Consider the following 21,677-nt stretch of genomic DNA (forward strand, 5'->3'; position numbering starts at 1 on the left):
GTATTTGGAGGACATTGAATTCTGCAGTCTCTAGAAAGTTCTGTGGCTTTTCTATACTTCAGCAGAATACACATAACCCTCTCTCATCCTATTAAGTGTGATATTTGGCAAATCAAACCATGGTCATGCATTTCTCCCTAACACAACCTTCAGGATACTCAGAATTACACGTGCACATCCACATACAGATTCAAATACATGTCATAAATTCTGTGCTATGCCAGCAGACCAGGAGAGGTAAATATCTATATAATAGCTTAACCTGCGCAGAGCATCTGCACACTAGTACTTGATTGCTCCCTTCACTCCTGCCACAGCCCCGTACCTCAGAGATTCTTTCTAGCTTCACCTGAGCTGCACTCATGCTCTCCTCCATCCCTTTACTCCATCCCCCTCACCCCTCTTGATTGTGGCTGCAGTGTTGCTGGCACCTATTGGCCAAGCTGCAGCCTCCTGTCCCCAGAGTTCTCCTCACCTGAGCCCCGCTCCTGCTCCTCCCCACAGGAGCCCTTCCTTGCTGCCGCCACCGCCATGGCTACTTGTTCCCCTCAGGCCTGGGTCCGTCCCTTGCCTACCTGCTTTCCTCTGCCAATGTCCTTGGTAGCCCCAAACAGCAGCAGTGGTTGACTGGACCCAACCTTGCTGCCGGTGCCACCATGGCCACTCATTCCCCTCCGGCTGCTGACAGGCTAGGGCCCAGGCCTCACCCTTGTCTCTCTTCCCTAATCCTCTATTCGCTCTTCCCCCACTCCCATCATGTTCTCTCTCTCCCTCCCTCCCTGAGTTAAAATATCTTATTCATCTTGTTTCCTCATCTAATTCACACAATGGCAGCCTCCTTCTCTTGAAGGGATTCTTTCCTCCCTCACGACCCCTTTCTTTGCAGACCCCTGCCCACTATCCTTTTATTATTCCCCTCCTCTACAATCAAGAACATCTTTAACAGTTGCATTCCAACTGACCTTAACCATCACAGGCTCCTCCTCTTTATCTGCATATGGAATCCCCACTGCCAAATCACGACGGTGCAACAGGCTCCTTCTCCCTATCTGCATATGGAATCCCCACTGCCCAATAAGGTGCTTCTGCTTGCGAACTCTCGCGAGAGCTGCCACACACGGGATTAGCCATGGGTATGCCTTAGAGAATTAAATATATAGATATAATGTTTTTTAATAGTTGGATACGATCACAATGCTTTGTAATCAGTATGTTGCAAACTGCAGTAATCAGATCAATACGACTCAAGTTTATAACAATTAAAAGTGTGAAAACTGAGCATGACAGTATTTTTTTAAAAGGAGGTTTAATTACCAAGTAGTGATGACACACTTCCCACTATTCCAAGACAGCTATAAGAAGAACAGGTTGCTTATTTTGATTGATGTTCTTCAAGTAATCTGTGCAATCACACCTATGGGGTGTGCACCTGTGCAGAGCCTCTCTCAGAACTTTCTAGAGCTCAGCCTTAATAATTTCTGTATGAACTTTGCCCCTCTGCAGTGTATACACACGCCTAAATGCCTCCTCCCCCAGTTTCTTGTAGACTGCCACATCAGAATGCCAAAGAAGGCAAACAATTCTGAAAAAAAATGTTGGAGGCTGGAGAGCAGTATGACGGCACAAATTATTTTTCAGATAACATCAGCTACATGTAAGCAATTCATTCTTCTTCTTTGGGGTCTCTCTGTGTTAGGTGCACCAATGGGAGACCACAAAAGGTACCTTCACTGGAAGGAAGATGCAGCATCCTCAACTGAACAAAGACTGCAAAACTATTCTTGTCAAATATTGCACCTGTAGAGTAAAAGACATTAAGGCCATAGTGCCTCATAAAAGTATAAGTTTGAAACCCAACAGAAATCAGAAATTGTGACTGCTCTGCCAGAAGCTGCAGAAACCACTATGGTGTATGTGGAATGAGCTCTGACAGCTTCAGGGATGGGTTGATAAACCAGTTGGTACATTTGTTTGATAGCAGAGGAGATCCATTGTGAAAGGCATCAAGAAGGTACAGGGGTGCCACTACTCATGGGCATGGGGGACCAGGTCTGTGTGTCCACTAACCTAGAGGGCCCCATGATTTTCCCCAAGGGAAAAGACTATCGCTTTTATATTTCTGGAATGACTTGGCCTATTGTTCTGAAATTTGGCATAGGCGTAGGACAGGTTATCAGGACTCTGTGTATTGATTTTGAAGCAAATCAGTTGATCTGTTTATATTTAATGATTTTTTTTTAATTTTAAAAAAGTTTTTTTAAAGTCCTATACGTTTCATGGCAGCAAATTACAAACACATCTGGAACTGAAGCCCCACCTCACCCACAGACTTTGATTCCACCCTCATGTGGAGCAATCTGCCCACTGCCTTCATTAAAAAGGGTAAATTTCACCCCCTTTCACCCCTTTAATATTTTGGGAATGGCTTGGCCTAGAGTTCTGAAATTGGGCTCAGATGTAGGACAGGTTAGCAGTACTCTGTGTAATGATTTTTAGGTGGATTAGTCAATCTGTTGGTTTTTTAATTTAAAAAAAACTTCAAAAAAATCCTATAAGTGGCTTGTTTCATGACAGCAAATTACAAGGTCTGGAACTTAAGCCCGCCCCGCCCCCCGCCCCCCTCTGGACCATCATTCCAGGCTCATGTGAAGGAATCTGCCCCTTGCCTTCATTAAAAAAGTGCAACATGCCTCCCACTTTTGCCCAATCCTTTCCATTTCTAGTATGGATGGCCTTAGAGTTCTGAAATTGAGCATACATGTAGTCCAAGATGGCAGGGCTCCGTGTCTTTTTTTTATTTCAAGGCAATCGGTCAATCTTGTTATTTTTAATGAATGTCCCCCACTACTGCCATAAAAAGTTCTCTGTCCATAGAGTACTTTACATCTAGTGAAAGTGCAACTGTTATATCTGATTGAACAAGTAGCATTCTTTGTTTTTTACAAATGCACTATGCTCAAGTTGGTTTGTGATCCAAAAAGTCTGCATGAGAACTGTGAAGCAAGGAGAATGTTTTGTGGTTTTAACTCCCCCCTGCTTACAAATGCACTATATGTCCAAGTTGGTTTTGTGAGTGATCTATGGAACAAAGGACACATGTTGTGTCCTAGTTAGTTTGTGAATGGCCAAGAAGCTATGTTAATCCATTGGGGCTTGCATAGTCTTTTTTGGGGGGTGGGGCGGGTTGGGGGGAAGGATGCATTCTGGCCCAGATCTTTGAGTTTGTGGTGAATGATCAAGAAGATATATAGATTATTTGGGGGTTGTGTAGTCATTCCCCCCACCCATCCACTCTGGCCCAGACCTGTGGGTTTGGGTGGGGGCATAAGCTCATTAGGTCCAGGCTCCAAAATTACCTAGCTGAACCTCTGAGAAGGTACATGCAAGCCCTTACAAGGGCTTGTGTATGAAGAGGTGTGGAACTTGTTGAAACAAGGCAATGTAATGAATATAAAAGAAAAGATCCTTATAGGAGATGAGTGCATCAGAGATGGAAGTTTTCCATCAGAGACCAGGGAAAGAATATGAAAAAGTGAGAAACCTTTGGGCAAGGAGCTGCCATCTAGCCAGATTACAACTGTTTCACAATATAAAGTCAGAAAGGAGGACTGGCCCAGAGGGTTACCTAGGTTACATGAGGCTAGGGGGTTTAAAGTGTTTAGGCAAGAGCCTCACGAGAACCACCTGGAACCATTTATTTATTGAATTCCTATATCACCTAATATAGAAATCTCTAGGGGGTGATATTTATAGAATGGGGGGTTGGGACAACTCTTTGATGAAATGCTGAACAAGTGGGACCATAAATATTGATCCCAATGTTAAATGTGGGTGGAATCTGAAAACAGCTGCCAAGTGGATTGTCAGGGAGAAGGCACTATGGCTTGAGTCCCACAGTGACAAGAGGTACAAAAAGATGAACAGGATAAGAGCCAATGATGAAATGACCTCATGAGAAACAGAAGGAGAAAGCTTGGTCCACCAACTGCAGAAATGGCATGTCAAGGGTTTTCTGGATCTGAGAAGCACTTTTGAAAGCCTGGACTAGGCTAGCGAAGGCAAGATTCTGCGGGCAGTCAGCTTGAGAATCTGGACAACGTGGCAAATCCAGCCTCTGTCTTGGTACTATCAATCCTTTATAACCAACAAGACATGGGGCAAATCCTAAATAAATGTGAGAAATCTTAGTAACAAGGTCACAAAGTAAAAAGGAGATCAGATGCACACATGTAGTAAGTGTAGTAAGTCACTTGCAGATGCAACTATATGATGCTCCATATGAAAAGCTGCTTGCATAAAGTGGCTACCCATTCTTTCCCAGATATTTTCAATTTATTTTATTTTTGCAGTTTACAATCATGTGATAAACATTCATCAGAACTGCCTAAGGAATGATTCAGCAAAATGGCTTTCCGTCTGAAGCAGCATTCATGAAGTTTTCAAAATGACTATGCCCTGGTTGCATACATGAAGCTGGCCCAAAGCCAAGCCATGTTTCTAACTGTCCAAAAGAGAACCAGGACTGGTTACCACTGTTTTAGCTACTTGTCTTCCACTTACCAAAGGTATCATATCTAGAAAGCCAAGCAGGGAGTTCTATTGCTGCCACTAGTTCATCTACAATTGCACATCCAGGTGAGATGACTGCAGTAAGCAGTGGGTGGTGAGAGAAAAAGACAGCACAGATTGGACCAGTGTAGTTGACCAGAGCTGATCACACCCTCAGGGCTTATCTGAAATTCTGCCCTGAACAGAAAAATATACCTCTTGAAAAAAAGAGAGTTTTGAACATTATTTATCCAAATCCAAAGCCACCTCTTTTCTAGATACTACAACATAATTTCTCCTTTAAACAGGCTTACATGATATATCTATAGGAAATAACACACACAATAAAGAAATATTTCCCAACTCAATTGACTTTCTATTGTCCCAAATGCTGCCAATGTTAAGTTTGGGAATGCATTGCCTCCCACCTCCATCCTCACCATATGATGCTACAGATGGGATGCCAAAGAAACAGGGATGACTAAAAATAAAGAAGACAATACTCCCAAAGCAGCAAGCAAAAAGGGAGGGAATGATACGAGGAAAAAGGTAATACATTAGATTTGCATGGTGTTAATATAATGGTTTGCTCACATTGATGGTGGAACCCCAAATTCATTTATGTTTCTGTTTTACTGATGTATTAATAAACCATTAATAATGTTTTAAAAATACAGTATTGCCATACTGCCACTCACACACCTGCCCCCATATGATTTCTTCACAGGACTCCTCTTATCCAAGCAAGATAAGCCACATCTGTCACTAGCAATGCTTTATTTTAATCCTGTATTTGCTTGGGCTGAAGGGGAGGCTTGCAGATTCTCCAAAACAGCTCTCCAGTTTATCTTGTATACTGTGGGAAGGATCAAGATTCTGTATCTTCTCTGCAAGCTGCCCGAAAGTACAACTGGAAAACCGAAAGGTAGCAAATTTAATAATTAAAAACAAACAAAAAAGGAAGTCAGTGGGATGTAAGGAAATTACAGGCTGACCCATCCAATATTTCTCCTGACTAAATTGGTGGAAAGCATTATAAATTAAGACATTATAACTCCTTGGGGGCCTGTGGTGCGGAGGCCCTGGACTTTGGCCAGAGGTCCTGGGGAAAGGGAGACTCTGCACTTTTCCTATTTCGCTTGCACTAGTAATGGAGTGGACTAGTGATTCTTCCTATTTCACTTACACTAGAAATGGAAACTCCAAGTACCAGCCATTCCAGTCTTACACGAAAACAGAAGAGTGGTGCTCAAAAACGTGGGTTGAAGAAAGCAAGGCTAGCAGAGGAGGCCAAGCTACCAAAAATCACATCATTTTTCATGAAGACCAGCCAAGGCACTTCACTGGAGGAAGATAAGGTGACTCAGACTACAGAAACGGCAACAGTGAGTGCTATCTGCCATGGTTCAAGTCCTGTAGAGCAGGAACAAGGTGAACATGCAGCAGATATGACAACACAGCAGTCAATACCCACTGAGCAAGGTGAAGACATTCAAACGAGAGGACATGAAGGAGAGACAAGAGAACATGCTGGCAAGGAAATTAATGTAGATTTGATCTCAAAAAAATTTCCTACTGACAAAGAACTCTACAGTGAACCTCTTAGTACAGCTGAAAAGATCTTCATTATTTCAAATGGGCCATGCCAACCACCAGGTCCATTTCCACAGCATGGCCAGTCAAACAGACGTTTCTCAAAAACCTACTATTCAGAATTGAGTAAAAGTGGCCTAAAACTGCAGCGGAAATGGCTGTGCTACTCGCCAACTTCAGACCAAGCCTACTGTCAACCATGCTGGCTTTTTTCTCAGGACAGAGAGGGAGGATGGGTGAGAGGAGTTCGTGACTGGCATAATCTGAAAAGGAAGATAGAAGTCCATGAAGGTGCTGTTGGCCATCAGGAGTGTATGACTGTTCTGGATCATTGGCGGCTGAACAAAACAGTGTCAGCAGAAGCAGAAGCTGCGATTAGGAAAGAGGCAAACTTCTGGAGGCAAGTGCTTGATAGAATCATCAATGTCACACTGACCCTGGCTACGTCCAACCTGGCATTTAGAGGTCACAGGGAAGATGTGAGCACAGGTGGAAATCATGGCAACTTTCTCTCTATCATCACCTTAATTGCAAAATATGATCCTGTATTGCAAGAGTTGCTAAATTATTCCAGAGCGACAAACAAAGTACCTGAGCCCTGCTATTCAAAATGAACTGATTGATATACTCTCAGAAAGCATCAAGGAAGAAATAATAAAGGATGCCAACACAGCTGCATTTTTCTCTGTCATCATAGACACAACACAGGATGCTGGCAAGACAGATCAGCTCAGCCAGGTAGTCCGCTTCGTTTCTGTTGAGACCGACGAAAAGGATCAGCCAGTTGAAATAAAAATACATGAAACATTCTTGGGCTTTCTGGTGGTGGAGGATCAGTCTGCATCTGGCTTCACACAGACTATTTTGAATGCTATGGAAAGCAATAAACTGGACCTCCTAAAATTGCGAGGCCAAGGTTACGATGGAGCTGCAACCATGAGTGGTGTCTACAGTGGTGTGCAAGCTAGAATTCAGGCTTTACAGCCAAAGGCAACTTACGTTCATTGTGCTTCCCACAACCTGAACCTAGTCTTGAATGATGCAATGTCCAATATTCCAGAGGTAAGGAACTTCTTTGGAGTTGTGGAAAGAATATACATCTTCTTTGCACATAGCATCAAACGCTGGCATACATTAGCTCACTTAACATCTGGATCAAAAACGACACTGAAGAAACTTTGTCCGACCAGATGGTCGTCACATCATGAGGCACTAGTAGCCCTTCAGTGCCGCTTCACAGATATCCTCAAAGTGCTTACTGAAATAATCCTCCTAAGCAAGAAGAAAGATGAAATCTCAGAAGCCAAAGCTTTGAAATCCAAAATGGAGTAGTTTCAGTTTGTCTTCCTTACTGTGCTGCTGTCTAACATTTTAGGACCTGTTAATGCTGTTTCAATGATGCTACAGTCCCCAGAAACCGACCTCAGCAAAGCAGCAACCTATCTCCGAACCATTCACACTAATTTGCAAGAGAACAAAAATGAGTATGACTCCCTCCGTGAAACTGCAGCAAAAATGTCAGAAAAGTGTGGAGTATCCCAGGTGTTTGAGGAGCAACGTGTGCGAAAGGTGAAGAGGTTTCATGATGAGCTATCTGAGGATCAAAGGCTAACAAATGCAGAGGACTGTTTTAGAGTAAATGTGTTCCTCTGTGTGCTGGATATAGCTTCCTCACAATTGAAACAACGCTTTGAGGGCCTACATGAGATTGTTACTATCTTCAGTGCTCTTCACCCATCAACACTGACATCAGCAACTGATGAGGACTTAATTGAAGCAGGAGAACTTTTGGTCAGTAAATATGACATGGACTTGACTACCTCTCTTCCAAGATACTTGATACAGTTTAGAAATTTATTGAAAGAAGAGATTTCAAAAAAAAAAACAACTATAAAGGAAGTTGCTGAACTGCTCATGATTGACAATTGTGGCCTTTGCATCAGTTACCCTGATATCTGCACAGCATATATGCTTTTCCTGACCCTACCCGTAACAGTGGCATCTTCTGAGAGATCATTCTCAAAACTGAAGCTCATCAAGAACTACATGAGGAGTTCCATGTCTCAGGAAAAACTCAGTAGCCTTGCTCTGCTATCCATTGAAAATGAAAGAGCAAAGAAACTGGATATACAAAAGATAATAGACAACTTTGCTGAACTGAAAGCACTCAAGAAGCCATTGAATTAAGTTCTGGATGGTGGGTGTGAGATATCATAGTTGGGATATGTGCAATGTGAAGTTCTTCATCAATACTGTTTTAATAGTTGGTTCTGTTATTTATGTGTGCAGTGTTAACTGTTCTTCATTGATACTGTTTTTAGTTGGGTCTGTTGTTATGCACACCTTGTAACTGTAGTTGGAATATGTGCAATGGGTAAAGTTCTTCTGTTGTATTAGTTGGTTCTGCTGTGCTGTTATTTACACCTTTTAACTAGTTGGGATAGTTAGCAGAGGCTACATTGGGCCAGGAGAAGGAGAGGAAGGTGGTGATGGGGGGGGGGGGCATTTTAAAATCTTGTCTCTGGACCCAAGCCAACCTTGTTACGCCCCTGCTGGAAGTTGTAGTAAACAACATCTGGGAATCCCTGTTAGAAAGAACACTGTTTGAAAGTGTCAAGTTCCTAGGTGGCCAGATTTGGCTTTTAAAAAGCCAAATTCTGGCTTACGGCCCATTTGACCCACGAGTATACCCCTTAGCTTCTGGCAACTCTGGCAAACAAAAAAAATATAGGCAATCTGATAAAAATGTTGTACTTGGACTAAAAAGAAACATATGACAGAATCCCTCACCAAGGGCTCCAAAGTAAATTTAGCAGTTATGGGACATGAGGATGAGTCCTCTTATGTATCAAGAACTCATTAAAAAACAGGAAGCAGAGGGCAGGTTGACAGTTTTCACAGTACATAAAGTAAGCAGTGGAGTTCCCCCAAGTATCTGTATTGGGATGAGAGATATTTAAGTTATTTATAAGTAATCTAGGGTCAGAGGTGAGCAGTAAGATAGCAAAGTTTGCAGACAACACCAAATTACTGATGAACATTCAAGATGACTGCAGTGAACTCCAAAAGGATCTCTTCAAACTGAGTGAACAGGGTACAAACTGGCAAATGAAAGTTTATGTAAGTATAAAGTGATGTACAGAGGGTCAAAAAATCCTAACATCACATAGTTAAGATCCTAGTAGTGACTAACCAGAAAAGATCTTGAGGTTCTGGCGGATTACAGAATGAAAATGTCCATGTTGGCACATGGACATTTGTTTGTTGTTTGTTGCACAACCCGTAGAGGCAATCACTGCAAACAAACAATTCCTGTAGCTCTCAATGAGACTTCTGCACCTGTCAACAGGTAATTTGGCCCACTCTTCCTGAGCAAACTGCTCCAGCTGTGTCAGGTTTGAAGGGTGCCTTCTCCAGACTGCATGTTTCAGTTCTTTCCCTAGATGTTAGATAGGATTCAAATCAGGGCTCATAGAAGGCCACTTCAGAATAGTCCAATGTTTTGTAGAATAAGCAATACTTTATCTCTTTTCACACTTGCTTTGCCTTGCTTTACTCAATGACATATCAAAGGCATGCAGGTATACATGGGACAACTGCTTTTCATTTCATCGCTTTTCAGGAGGCATAAAATACTTTTTCAATGAGCTGTAAGGGTACCAACAAATTTGTCCACGTGTGTAGAGTACTGCCTGGCATCCTGACTAACAAAGTGTGTGCATAAGGAGGGACTGTAGGGATATGGCAGGAACCCTTGCGCAACTCTCCCAGTCCCCGTATGTGCACTGTTGCAATGGAGCTCTTCGAGTTAAGAGCACACTACTGAGGGTCAGCAACCTGTTTTCGCTCTTACAGAGAGTTTCTCAAGTGTACTGAGCACTCCAGACTGACTCCAAGGGCTCTTGTGTATTCTAAGGGAGTTCTGCAAGGGCTCCTGGCCTGTCCCCATGGTCTCTCTTTACACAATGCTTCATTATGCAGGATGTCAGCCACTGTCTATACTTCTGGTCACTTCATTTCAAAAAGGCTATTGTGGAATTGCAAAAGGCATAGGAAATGAAAATGATCAAGTGGTTGGATCACTTTTCCTATGAGAAAAGGCAAAAATATCTAGGGCTTTGAAGGAAAAATATTATTAAGCAAGGAAACGCCACAGAGGTTTTTAAAATTATTATTGTATGACATAGAGAAAAATTTCTCCCTCCCTCATAACACTAGAACTCAGTGTCACCGAATAAATTGATGGGCAAAAGGATTAAAAATGGTTTTTAAAAAATCTGCTGGAGCTAGAGCTCTGGGGAGCTCTATAAACCCTGCTTCCTGTTCAAAATATAGGACTGGTTCAGGAGTGTGAGGAGCTCCTTCCTCTGGTACAGCGAAACAATTGATTCTGCCTTTTAATGGTGATGTATCAGGGTGGTGATGTATCAGGGTAACCTTGTCCCTAATAAGGAGGTTCGTTCCTGGGCAGATGGAGTCAATAATCAGCCCAGATGAGAAGACTTTAAGATCAAAGGTTTATTTACTCTTAAGTAGTAAAGGTATTGTTTGGCTAATGCTCAAAACAAGACAAAGGACCATTACAGAAAGCAATACATTTATACTCTCAGACAAACAGCTGCGTAGCAAACCCGTCACCATGACTGGCTACGATTTCAGCCGTATCTGCTTCTGCGTTATCTTTCTCCTTCAACACTCGCAGGTTGCTTTGACTCTAAGGGAAGGAAAAGTACCCCAACAGCATTCTTAACTGCTGACAGGGATTTCTTACAAAATCCTTGAGACTAGGTAAGCAGGCTGGCATTATATCAAGCCATGCACTTCTGTGTCTAATTTGCTATACATCAGTGGCACTATCCCAGACTGCCCTCTGGAACTTGAAAAAGAAAGATTAGGAAAAAGCAGCACCCTGTTTGGATACTGAGCACCAATTACACAATTATCTTTATGTCTGACTTTTATTTGAGCAAGACGTATAGCATGATATTCACATATGAATATACAAATATATTAAAATCACCATGCATTTAAGATGTAATTGTAATGTGATAAATGTGGTTACACTTCAGTATTGCTCTGGAATCAAACTTAGTACTAATAAAACTGCACAAAATTACTCCTGGCCACTTCAACTATAACCAAGGAAAGCAGAAAGATATACATGTTTGAAAAATGGAGCAATCAGTGTAGTAAAAATAAAGAAACATCATGACAGAAAACAGAGCCTAAGAATTATGATTGCTCAAACCTTTACCACCAACATTCCTCCTGTAAAATCTAATGACTGCCAGATTAATAACACCAAATACAGGAGGCATTTAGGATGACATTTCACAAAAGAATTGGTTGAGTTCGATGGAAAGAACTACTCAGTGGGTTCCTGCAAGCTGTTCATGAGAAAGTCTCCTGAACCCTGGGGACAATGTAAGCCACCCATTTTCCATCCTTCCCAGAGTATTTAAAGACTTTCAATGTTCCCATCTTATTTTGGTTCATCTCCATTTTCCTATAAATAAAGATACTGCACAGGACATCAATCTCTCCATCTTTTTTGGTGGTAACATACACATGCTGGAATGTTTTTCTAGTAAACGATAAGAAATGAGAGCCAGTCGGAGACAAAGGATATGGGGCCTTGAGCCCAGACAGACAGGGGAGATGGGAGCCTTCTCATCTTTCCCAAGAGACAGGTATCTTTTTTTCTAGACCAAAAGGTTGTGTTTTGGAAACAAATGTATCTATTTCTGTCATTTCCTTCAGACTCACAGTCTTTGTGGGCCAGATAAGCAAGCCTGACTACACTGTCTGAGAATGGCTATTGGGCCCCCCAAAAGTATTCCTAATCTAAATATGAGGCTTGCAAAGGGAAAATGTGTCCTACTGCTAAGCACAAGTCTCAGTGGAATAATGCTACAATATACATATTTTGCTCTCAGAGGCCTTTCTTTAATCCAGAGTCTAATAATCGTTAGCACTTTCTGTGGAGAATCAGTGCTTCTGAGTCTCAGTTAGGGACACAGGAAGCTGCCATATACCGAGTCAGACCATTGGTCCATCTAGCTCAGTACTGTCTACACAAGACTGGCAGCAAGTTGCAGGCAGGAGTCCCTCTCAGCCCTATCTTGGAGATGTCAGGGAGGGAACCTGGAACCTTCTGCATGCAGGTGCTCTTCCCAGAGCGGCTCCATTCCCTAAGGGGAATATCTTGCAGTGCTCACACATGTAACTAGTCTCCCATTTAAATGCAACCAGGGAGGGCCCTGCTTAGCATGTGGAATCAAGGATAGAGGAGCCAGTTACATTCAAGTATGGCAACAATGTTTGTCAACCTACTAAAAACTCCCTACCTCAGGCTAGGGACATCTCCCTCCTATTCTGCATCGTCAAAGATTCCTTTCTTCTAAAAACTGTTCCTTGTGAACTTGGCTTCCAAAGCCAGTTACCGACTGATCCCTCTCTGTCCCTTTGAAATCTCTGCTACCCATTGCTCATGCTCCCTCTAATGATATGGATCATAAAATCCATACAATATGGAGATGCATATATCATAGTCCCCTTCCCTTCTCATGCATTTTCCCCAGAGCAGGCTGCTTCTTCCTCCCTTCTTGAATAGCCATGCAACAACTTACCTCCAATAACATTGGATATGTGACAGAAAAGGCTGGCCGCTCTAGGCCAGACAGAAATGAGTGTTTTCTCATATACTAATTCCAATGTAAAAGGATCATATACAATCATCGTTACAGCATTTTAAAAACACACCTAAGACACATATTAAAGTCACACTACTTTCTTCACAGCCATAAACACTGCATTACCGAGTCCATTCACAGAAAGCAATAATATTCATCTTCTGAAAAGTTGTTCAGTTATGTGAAACAGGTATCAAGATTAGTTATGACAGAGTGATCAACCTATAGAGGCAACATTATTAGACAATACTACCAGAAGCACTCATTTTCTTGCAAATGAATGCTAAGCATGCACAGAGACCAGAAGTGAGCCTTAGGCAGGGCAGTCTTGGCATGAGATGCTGGGTGGGTACCACGGCTCACAGGTGCAACAGTAACCAGATAATGATTTTTAAAGGTACCTCCCACCTCCCCTCACCACCCACCCTGGCACTCCCTTCACAGCATTTGGAACGTTCTGACTCAGAACGGGCTGTTCTGTTCCAAGCTCGAAACAGGCCCTTCAGCGTGCAAAAGTTAAAACTTGTTCCCATAGTAACTTTAGAATTAATACTTGTGACCAAACCATTCCTCTTGAAAAGCTACACCATCATACACTGCTTTCCAGCTCTTCACCTCTCTAATCCTGCCATATTCCTTCCCTTTTCCTCTACTTACTGATACATGGTCCCAATATCAAGGCACCCTCGTAGCCTTTCTTTCCTAATCCCAGCTAGCCCACCTTCCTGGTCCTCTTTCTTCCATTTCCTCATCCAGAAAGCAGTCTGTCCACAATCTCTCCCTCTCCCAGTCCTTCCACGACTTGCCCTCACTAAAACCTGGTCCTTTCCTACAACAGTCATATTGCTGCCCTTGCCTTTGGTGCTCTCTCCTTCTCTCACACAAGTCACCTTTAAGGTCATGCTAGCAAGACGTTTTCTTTCCAAATTTTGCCAGTTATAGTTACAGCTCCTGCCCACAAAACCCCCACCACTCTGCTTCTCTACCAGGGACGTTAATTCTGCGAGATTACTTTCCTCTGCATCTCCATCTTGCTGTTCTGTATTGCCTGATTGGCCATTCCTTGTCCACCTTTTCCTCTTCAGCTACTACCCACTCTCCCTTCTACTCTTTGACTTTAAACTCCTGGAGCATGTAGCTTATTCCCTTTGCTTTGACTTTCATCCAGATACACTCTGCATCCCTTACGATCTGGCTTCTATCCCCTGCCCTCACAAAAATCACCAACGAAACTTGCTGGCCAACATGGCCACAGAGAGCTCCCGGCAACACTCCTTCCTCCTGCCAGGCGACTGCTATGAATGGAGGTGACCAGGCTCCATCCGCCCACCTCCTTCCCCTGATTGGCTGATCAAGGCCACGTGGAGGGGGAACCTAAGATGGTGGCCCCCATGCCTGCTTCAGGTGATGGGGGCACAACTCCACCTCCTGTGGCGGTGGGAAGCGGCATTATTGTGATTCTCTTTATGCTCAGGGTCTCTGGCTTTGAATCTGTACTCAGATGGTTTTCTTCCTGTCTCATTGTTTTCCTCCCACGTTTCCACAGAGGGAAACTTTTCCTATGCTTTCTCACTCTCCCCTAGGGATTTATTCTTGGTCCTCCTCTGTCTACACACTGTTCCAAGGTGATCTCATGAAATCCTATGCATTTCAGTATCCAGCTCTACCATTCGCTCAAAACATTATTCCTTCATATAAATCTGTATCTCCAACTGACTGACACTTCTGTTTGGATGCTTCATTATTGTTTTAACTCAATATGGACACACGTTTGAGAAGTAGTCAAGAGTATAAGAGATTCATCATCTCAATCTACCAAGCTATCCATTTTCCTCAGTCCAGGGGTTCCCAACAGGGGGTACTAATGCCCCTAGGGGTACCTGAAGGGCTCCCAGATGTACATGGAGTCCTTCTGTCTCCCCATCTGGTAGCCATGCTATTTGTTACCCATCTGAGGATTGCTGGCTTGAAGCAGTTAATTTCTATTAACCTACCTTTAAATGGCTCCAAACTGTTTAGGTTTGGACTTCCTGTGGTGTATTCTGTCCAACAGATGATACTACAAAGTCAAGAAGGCAGCAAGGTGAGCAAGTTGGATTACAGCACCATGGACAGCTCCAGGAGACAAGTTGCTCTGACAGAGGAGGTAGACTTAGCTCTTAAATACACCTGAGCTAAGGCTGTCCCTCCTGGACTCTGCCTTCTTGTCTTGCCTGGAATGTGGAAGTCTTTAAGGGGCAGCCTTCAGACCTGGAATCTAGTACACCTCCTCCTCAATTCAATCCTGCTAAGTCCATTCCAGGTACTTGCATGCAGAAATCAGGGACTTTAAAGGTGTGGGAAAGGCCAGCTCTTCAGGGGGCATGATTCCCAGGGGTGCCATTTCAGGGTGCTCATGCTCAGAGGGCGCTGTTTCAGGGAGCTCCAATTTTAGTATTCTTTCAGGCTTTGGTCTGATGTCACGGACTGTGACTAGGTCTAGTGCTGGCCCAGTCTCCTCAGGGTCAGATTCAGAGTCATTACTAAGGGCCACGGTCATTACACCCTAACCACGTACTAATTACATGGATGATTATCACTCTTGGCAGCACTGCTATCCCCATGCACTGACCCAAGCAATACTGTATTCTGAGAACTGCTCTATTGCTCTTCAGTGTTAGCCAAGACAGAGTTTGTTTGCATGCACCAATATTTCCCTTTTCTTTCCCCTAAACTGGGGGGAAAGGAACATTGGCTTACCGTGAAGGGTTCTTTTCCCCTATGTTTGGAGCTCATCAGATAGGATTGTGTATTGAGCATGCTCAAGAAAGAACTGGATCGCGTGACGTTAATTTCCTGTTGCCGGAGGTGTCCTAGCCCCAGTTCCGGGGCTGTCGCGAAGAGTGAGAATAGTCAGAAGGAGAGAGCTGAGTAAGGAAGACTCTATATGAGAAAAAAGGCTCTAGAGAAAAACAATTAGACCATTCCAAACTGAAGCAGAGAGAGAACAGGTAAAGACAGAACAGCCTGACTATAGCCCTGGGAGCTGTCTTCCCACATACAAAGAAGGAAAGTATAGGGGGGGAAACACCCAATATTCCCGAGGAGTAACTTCTGGATAAGACATCCGGGTGGGACTGATTAGCTCCGATTACAGGGAAAAAGAACCCTTCATGGTAAGCCAATGTTCCTTTTTCCCCTATGTTGGAGCTAATCTGATAGGGACTTGCCAAAGTGGAAAGTCGATAAATAGGGAGGGAAGGATGTCTCAGACCACTTGTTGGAGAACTCTATGACCGAAGGCAGCCTAGGGTGAAGAAAAAGAGGAGATTTTGTAGTGCTTAATGAAAGGGGTAATGGAGGACCATGTGGCCGCCTTACAGATTTCTGAAAGTGGCGTGTGAGCTGAGAAAGCTGCTGACATGGCTGCACTTCTCGTGGAGTGAGCCGTGACCCCACCAGGAGGAGGAAGATTAAGAGTAACATAGGCAAGGAGAATACAAGATTTTATACAGTGTGACAGTAAGGCCTTGGAGACCTTGTTGCCTAAGGAAGAGGGGTGAAAGGACATGAAAAGGGAATCCGATTTGCGAATACCCTTCATGCGCTTGATATAAGCGCAAAGTGCACGGCGGACATCCAGCTTGTGCCAGATCTTTTCCCAGGGATGGGCAAAAGGAGGGGAGGACTATGTCCTGAAATCTATGGAAGGAGAAATTGATCTTTGGGATAAAAGTCAGGTCAAGTCTGAGAACTGCTGAGTCTGGCTGAAACATACACAGATCCTTACAGACGGGAAGGGCTCCTAGTTTGGAGACCCTGCGGGCAGAAGTTACAGCTATCAGGAACAGGAGCTTGTACGACAGGAGTTTGAGGGGAATGGTAGAAAGAGGTTCAAAAGAAGGCCTGGTCAATGCAACATGAGGATGGAGACCGGGTGATGCATTGTTAGAACTGGAGATGATGAGAACCGATGCCAGTGCTGAAGCTTGGTGTCTCAGGGTAGCAGGTTGGTGACGCAGTTCCAAACCCCTTGCAGAAAGACCAGTACTTCTGGAACTCCGGCCCAAAGCGGGTCCTTGTGGTTTGTCCGTGACCAATGGAGGAAGGCAGCCCAGGTTGCCTGGTAGATTCTAGAAGTGGATGGCCTATGAGATGCCATGTCCTAAACAGGCTTGGAGTATCCATGGCCAGCTAACTTAGTGCGCTCAACCTCCAGACATAAAGTTGTGACCACCCTGGATCTGGGCGGAGCAGAGGTCCCTGGGACCGGAGGTCCCACCGATTGGGCAGGGGCCCTGGGGGTCAGATTCAAAGATCTAGGAGATCTGGAAACCAAGGCCTCAGCAGCCAATGGGGGGCTCTGAGGATTAGCTCTGCTTGTTCCAGAACGAGCTTCCTGAGGACCTTCGTGATTATTGTGGTAAAGGGAAGGTGTAGAGCCTTGGGCCAAGGTGATGTCAGGGCACTGACTTCACTTGAGGAGAGTGATACCTCGTGAAGAACCGTGGGAGCAGGTGGTTGGTGGGTGAAGTGAAGAGGTCTACCTGAGGGTATCCGAGGACGTGAGTGACCTGGGAGAAGACTTCCGGATCCCTGCTAACTTGGCAAAGAGGCACCTTTTAACGTGGTGATTCTCTTTATTTACCAGGGGGGAGAGTAACTGGCCCTATCCACCCCTAGCACAGTACCTCCAGTGACTGTTGCTGGTGTCTATTTTATGTTTCTTTTTAAATTGTGAGCCCTTTGGGGACAAGGATCCATCTTACTTATTTATTATTTCTCTATGTAAACCGCCCTGAGCCATTTTTGGTAGGGCAGTATAGAAATCAAATGAGTGAATGGAGAGACCACTCTGCTGGGTTTACAGACTGGCGACTGAGCCAGTCTGCCTGTGTGTTTTCGGTTCCGCTGAGGTGTTTGGCCACTATGGATGTCAGATTGGCATCTGCCTATTGGAATAGAAGGATGGATTCTTTCATCAGAGTACAGGACCATGTGCCACCCTGACAGTTGATGTGCGCTTTGGCGGTGTTGTTGTCGGTTCTGATGAGAACGTGTTTTCCTTGGACAAGTCAATGAAAGTGAAGAAGGGCGAAGCGAACTGCCCACAATTCTAAGTAGTTTATTGACTTATTTGATTTGGCAGACCACCACCAGGCTTGGGCCAGATGACCTAGACAATGGGCTCCCCCACCAAGGAGGCTGGCATCCGTGGTGACTATGGTCCGAGCAGGTTTGAATAGTGGAAGACCCGTGAGAAAAGCTGGTGATAGCCACCACAGAAAGGACCTGCAGACTGATTCTGGAAGGACAACCCGTTTGTGGACAGCTGCCATGATCAGCTCCTGGAATGGGAGGAGAAGCCACTGGAGGGGGCGAGAGTGCCAACTGACTCATGGGGTACATTCCAGGCAGGCTATCATGGAGCCCAGTGCTTGACAGAGGACCATGACATCTGCGGAATGGTGGTGTAGCAGGAGGCATAGCTGGGATGCAATCTTGTCTATCCTTTCTTGTGGCAGCGAGATGGAATCCTGTGCTGTGCTGAACCGGACTCCCACGTGGATGATTGATTGGGAGGAGTTGAGGTGGCTGTTCTCGTAGTTTATCATGAAGCCATGTTCTCTGAGGCATTGGAGAGTGTTGCCAACATCCCTCAGCGCTTGCGTAAATGACGAGGATCAGATTAGAAGATTGTCCAAGTAGGGATGGATGTGAACTCTCTGGATGTGTAGGTGTGCTATGACCGCCACCAATATCTTCGTGAAGACCCAGGGTGCCGAGCAGAGACCAAACAGGAGGGCACAGTATTGGAAATGGAGATTGTTGTATGCAAAACGAAGGAAGACCCTGCGTCCCTGTCTGATGAGAATATGAAGGTAGGCCTCTGATAGGTCCACCAAGGCTTGGTAGTCTCCTGGGCGAATGGTTTCTTTGATGGTGTAGAAACCATCAAACTTTTTGATGAACTTTTTCTTTCAGATGAAACGGTTGCGATGTTAACGGTTTGGGCCCGGGATACCTGAGGGACCGCCTGCTCCCAAGGGTTGGTGCCCGCTTGATGAGGTCATCTGAGGGGGCTCTGCTCTGGGTGCCGACAATGAGGGAGGCTCGGTTGTCGAGCACACGGGACAGGGCCTTCTCTGTTGCTGCCCCCAGACTCTGGAATGCTCTCCTGGTGGCTATTTGCTCCTCAGTCTCCATCACAGCTTTTAGAAAGCATGTTAAATCATGGTTTTTTACCCAGGCTTTTATTTGATTGTCTCTGCTGCTGCTCTTTGTACTCTGTATTGCTTTTATGCTTTTGTTTTAAAATTTTAATCAGATTTGTTTTATATTTTTAGCTTTATATTTTTACTGTGTCTTTTTTACAATCTTGTTTTTAAATTTTGCTGTAAACCGCCTTGGGATTGTTTTTATGAAAGGCAGTATATAAATTTAACAAACAAACAATAAATAAAATGTTTCAAATCCAGGAATGCCCTCCAGGAGCCGTTCTTTTTGGAACCAGAAAGAGAAGGGAGTACATGCCTTGACATTTTTGAGTAGAAGGTATCTGTTCTATTGCTTGAATCTGGAGGAGATGATGTATTGCTTGCATCATCCGCAGATGTTTGTCCACATTGTTGGAACGTGGGGAGATGATAAAACAGTGGGGTGGAGAGGAGGAGAAATCGAGGGCATAGCCGATGATTATTGTGTCTAAGACCCACTTGTCTTGAGATATGGACATCCAGGTTGTGGCAAACTCCGACAGCCTGCTGCCCACCGAAACACAGTCATTGTTTTCGGGGTGGGGTGTGTGTGTGTGTGTGTGTGTGTGTGTGTGTGTGTGTGTGTGTGTGTAGTGAAGGATTGGGTGTTGGATCCCCGAGAATTACTTCTGTATTTCTGGTGCCATTGTAGTCTTCAAAAACCTCTAAAGGTTTGGGTGCGGAAGTCTCATAATTGTGCGGCTGGAGGCCCTTGAAATTGCCTGTTGGGGCAAAAGGATTGAGGTGGGTTACGAAAAAACCTATGAGAATCTCTGCGATTGGATGGCATGGCTTTCTTTTTATCTCTGGTTTCTATGAGGACCAGGTCCAAGGTGGGGCCGAAAAGATCGGAGCCCGAAAAAGGAGCAGATGTTAGGGCGAGTTTAGACTTGGAGTCCACATTCCAACTCTTTAGCTAAAGAGATCTGCGTACGGCTAACCCAGCGACCAAGGCTCTGGGTGACTGGCTAATACAGTCCAGGCTGGAGTCAGACATAAGAACCGCTGCTTTCATCTTTTTACTGTCCTGGCAAAGCTTGGTATTTTCAGGTGGAACTAGAGCTACGAGTTCCTTGGCCCAGAGAACAGAGACACAGGCAAAAATAGAGTTGGTGGTGGCTACCCTAATGGTCGTAGCAGAGGCCTCATGAACCTTCTTTAAAAGAGAATCTCATCTCCTGCCCTCCTGAGTTTTTAACTGCTCCTGTACTTCAGTATTGATAATGGAACCAGAAACTATTTGTGCCACTGGGGGGTCCACCTCTGGGGAGGCCAAAAGGGACATAACATCCTGAGAGAGGATTTCATGTTTCTTATGAATATTGCCAATTGGTTTGGATGACGCAGGGCGTTGCCATTCAGTGCATATAACCTTGTGAAACACAGATAGAAAAGGTACCGTGGCAGTGGCATTGGAGTTTGAAGGGAACACATTTTGATCTAGTAAAGGAGAGAGTTCAGCCGCTTCAGAAGGTGCTATATTTAGGGTCCTCTTAGCATTTGAGAGGAGAACATCAAAAATCTGAAGAGAATAATCTTGAGGAGATAGGGGTTAGAGGTGTGATGTCTTTGTCAGATAACTCCCCATCCTCTTTATGAGAATCAATAGGTGCCACTGGGTCTTCTATCCCGGAAGGAGAGGACTCAGAGCCAGAAACAAATTGGTTGGGTCTGGCTGGAGGTGGAGGGGTGGGGGTGGGAGCCGGGCAGGGAAGAGGAGCAGAAGGAGCAGGAGAGACCTGAGCAGGTTTAGGTGCCAGAAGTACAGGCAGAGGAGCTGCAGGAATGGCAGGGTTAAGAGGGGGTGGCTGAGCAGGAGCAGGGAGATTTGGCATGCCTTTAGGACATTTGGATGCTGGATGTTCTTCTTCTTCTTCTTCTTCTTCTTCAGAGCGATAGGATCTCCTTTTACATTAAGGAAAAAACCTAGAAGCAAACAACCCCCTTTCAGAGATCGGAATAGCGTGCATGCGGTGGCTGGAATACAGGGACGAAGAGGAGAGGCATTCTCTGCCTCATCTCATCATGTGGAGGTGGGCCAAGGGCACAGGAGCAGCAGGCAAGATCGGGGCAACAGGTACCAAATTAACCGGGTTCTCAATCGGAGCCGCAGGTGACTCAGGTGCCAGAGGCGCAAGGCATTCTCATTTTTAAAAACCCCTCAGCCAAACTATGATATGAAGAGCAAAGAGGTGGGGGTAGGATCACTTACTGGCTCAGGGACAATCAGCCCCGAAGAAGGCGAAGCCTCTGGTGGTGGTCCAGAGGGAATGGAGGGCAATGCTGGCTCTGAAGGCAGTGCGGAGGGAATGCGCGAGCCAACCAGTTCTCCCTCAGGCACTGGGCCCCTTAGGGGTGAGGTCAAAGATGCCAGGGGATCGCCCAAAGGGCGCTGGTTGTCCACCTCTGGCTGTTTTGGCTTGTGCTGTTCTTGGCACCTCTTCGGAGGTTTTTATTTCTTGCAGACGGTTTTTCTAAGTAGCCATTCGCTGAGCTGCACGGAGCTTCCCTTACTGGGAGGAGATGCATGCTTGCGTTTCTTCTTCTTAATCAGGGACTGATCCCCACAATACCTGGTCTTTTGGGGAGCTTTTCTGAAATGTTGCTC

At 44.8% G+C, this 21,677-nt stretch overlaps 2 protein-coding genes across 4 annotated transcripts in view; one reads left to right on the forward strand and one right to left on the reverse strand.

Moving 5' to 3' along the window:
• The window catches only part of CNNM2 (cyclin and CBS domain divalent metal cation transport mediator 2), a 296,053-nt gene that overhangs the window by 139,147 nt on the left and 135,229 nt on the right, over positions 1-21,677 (reverse strand). The window lies entirely within an intron of this gene.
• LOC128349370 (zinc finger MYM-type protein 5-like) lies at positions 5,320-8,537 on the forward strand. Its single transcript, XM_053305530.1, has 2 exons — positions 5,320-5,473; positions 5,740-8,537. The coding sequence occupies exons 1-2, from the start codon at positions 5,320-5,322 to the stop codon at positions 6,753-6,755; spliced, it is 1,170 nt and encodes a 389-aa protein (XP_053161505.1). The 3' UTR covers positions 6,756-8,537.

The sequence above is a fragment of the Hemicordylus capensis genome, chromosome 3, assembly GCF_027244095.1.
Source record: "Hemicordylus capensis ecotype Gifberg chromosome 3, rHemCap1.1.pri, whole genome shotgun sequence".
NCBI lineage: Eukaryota > Metazoa > Chordata > Lepidosauria > Squamata > Cordylidae > Hemicordylus > Hemicordylus capensis.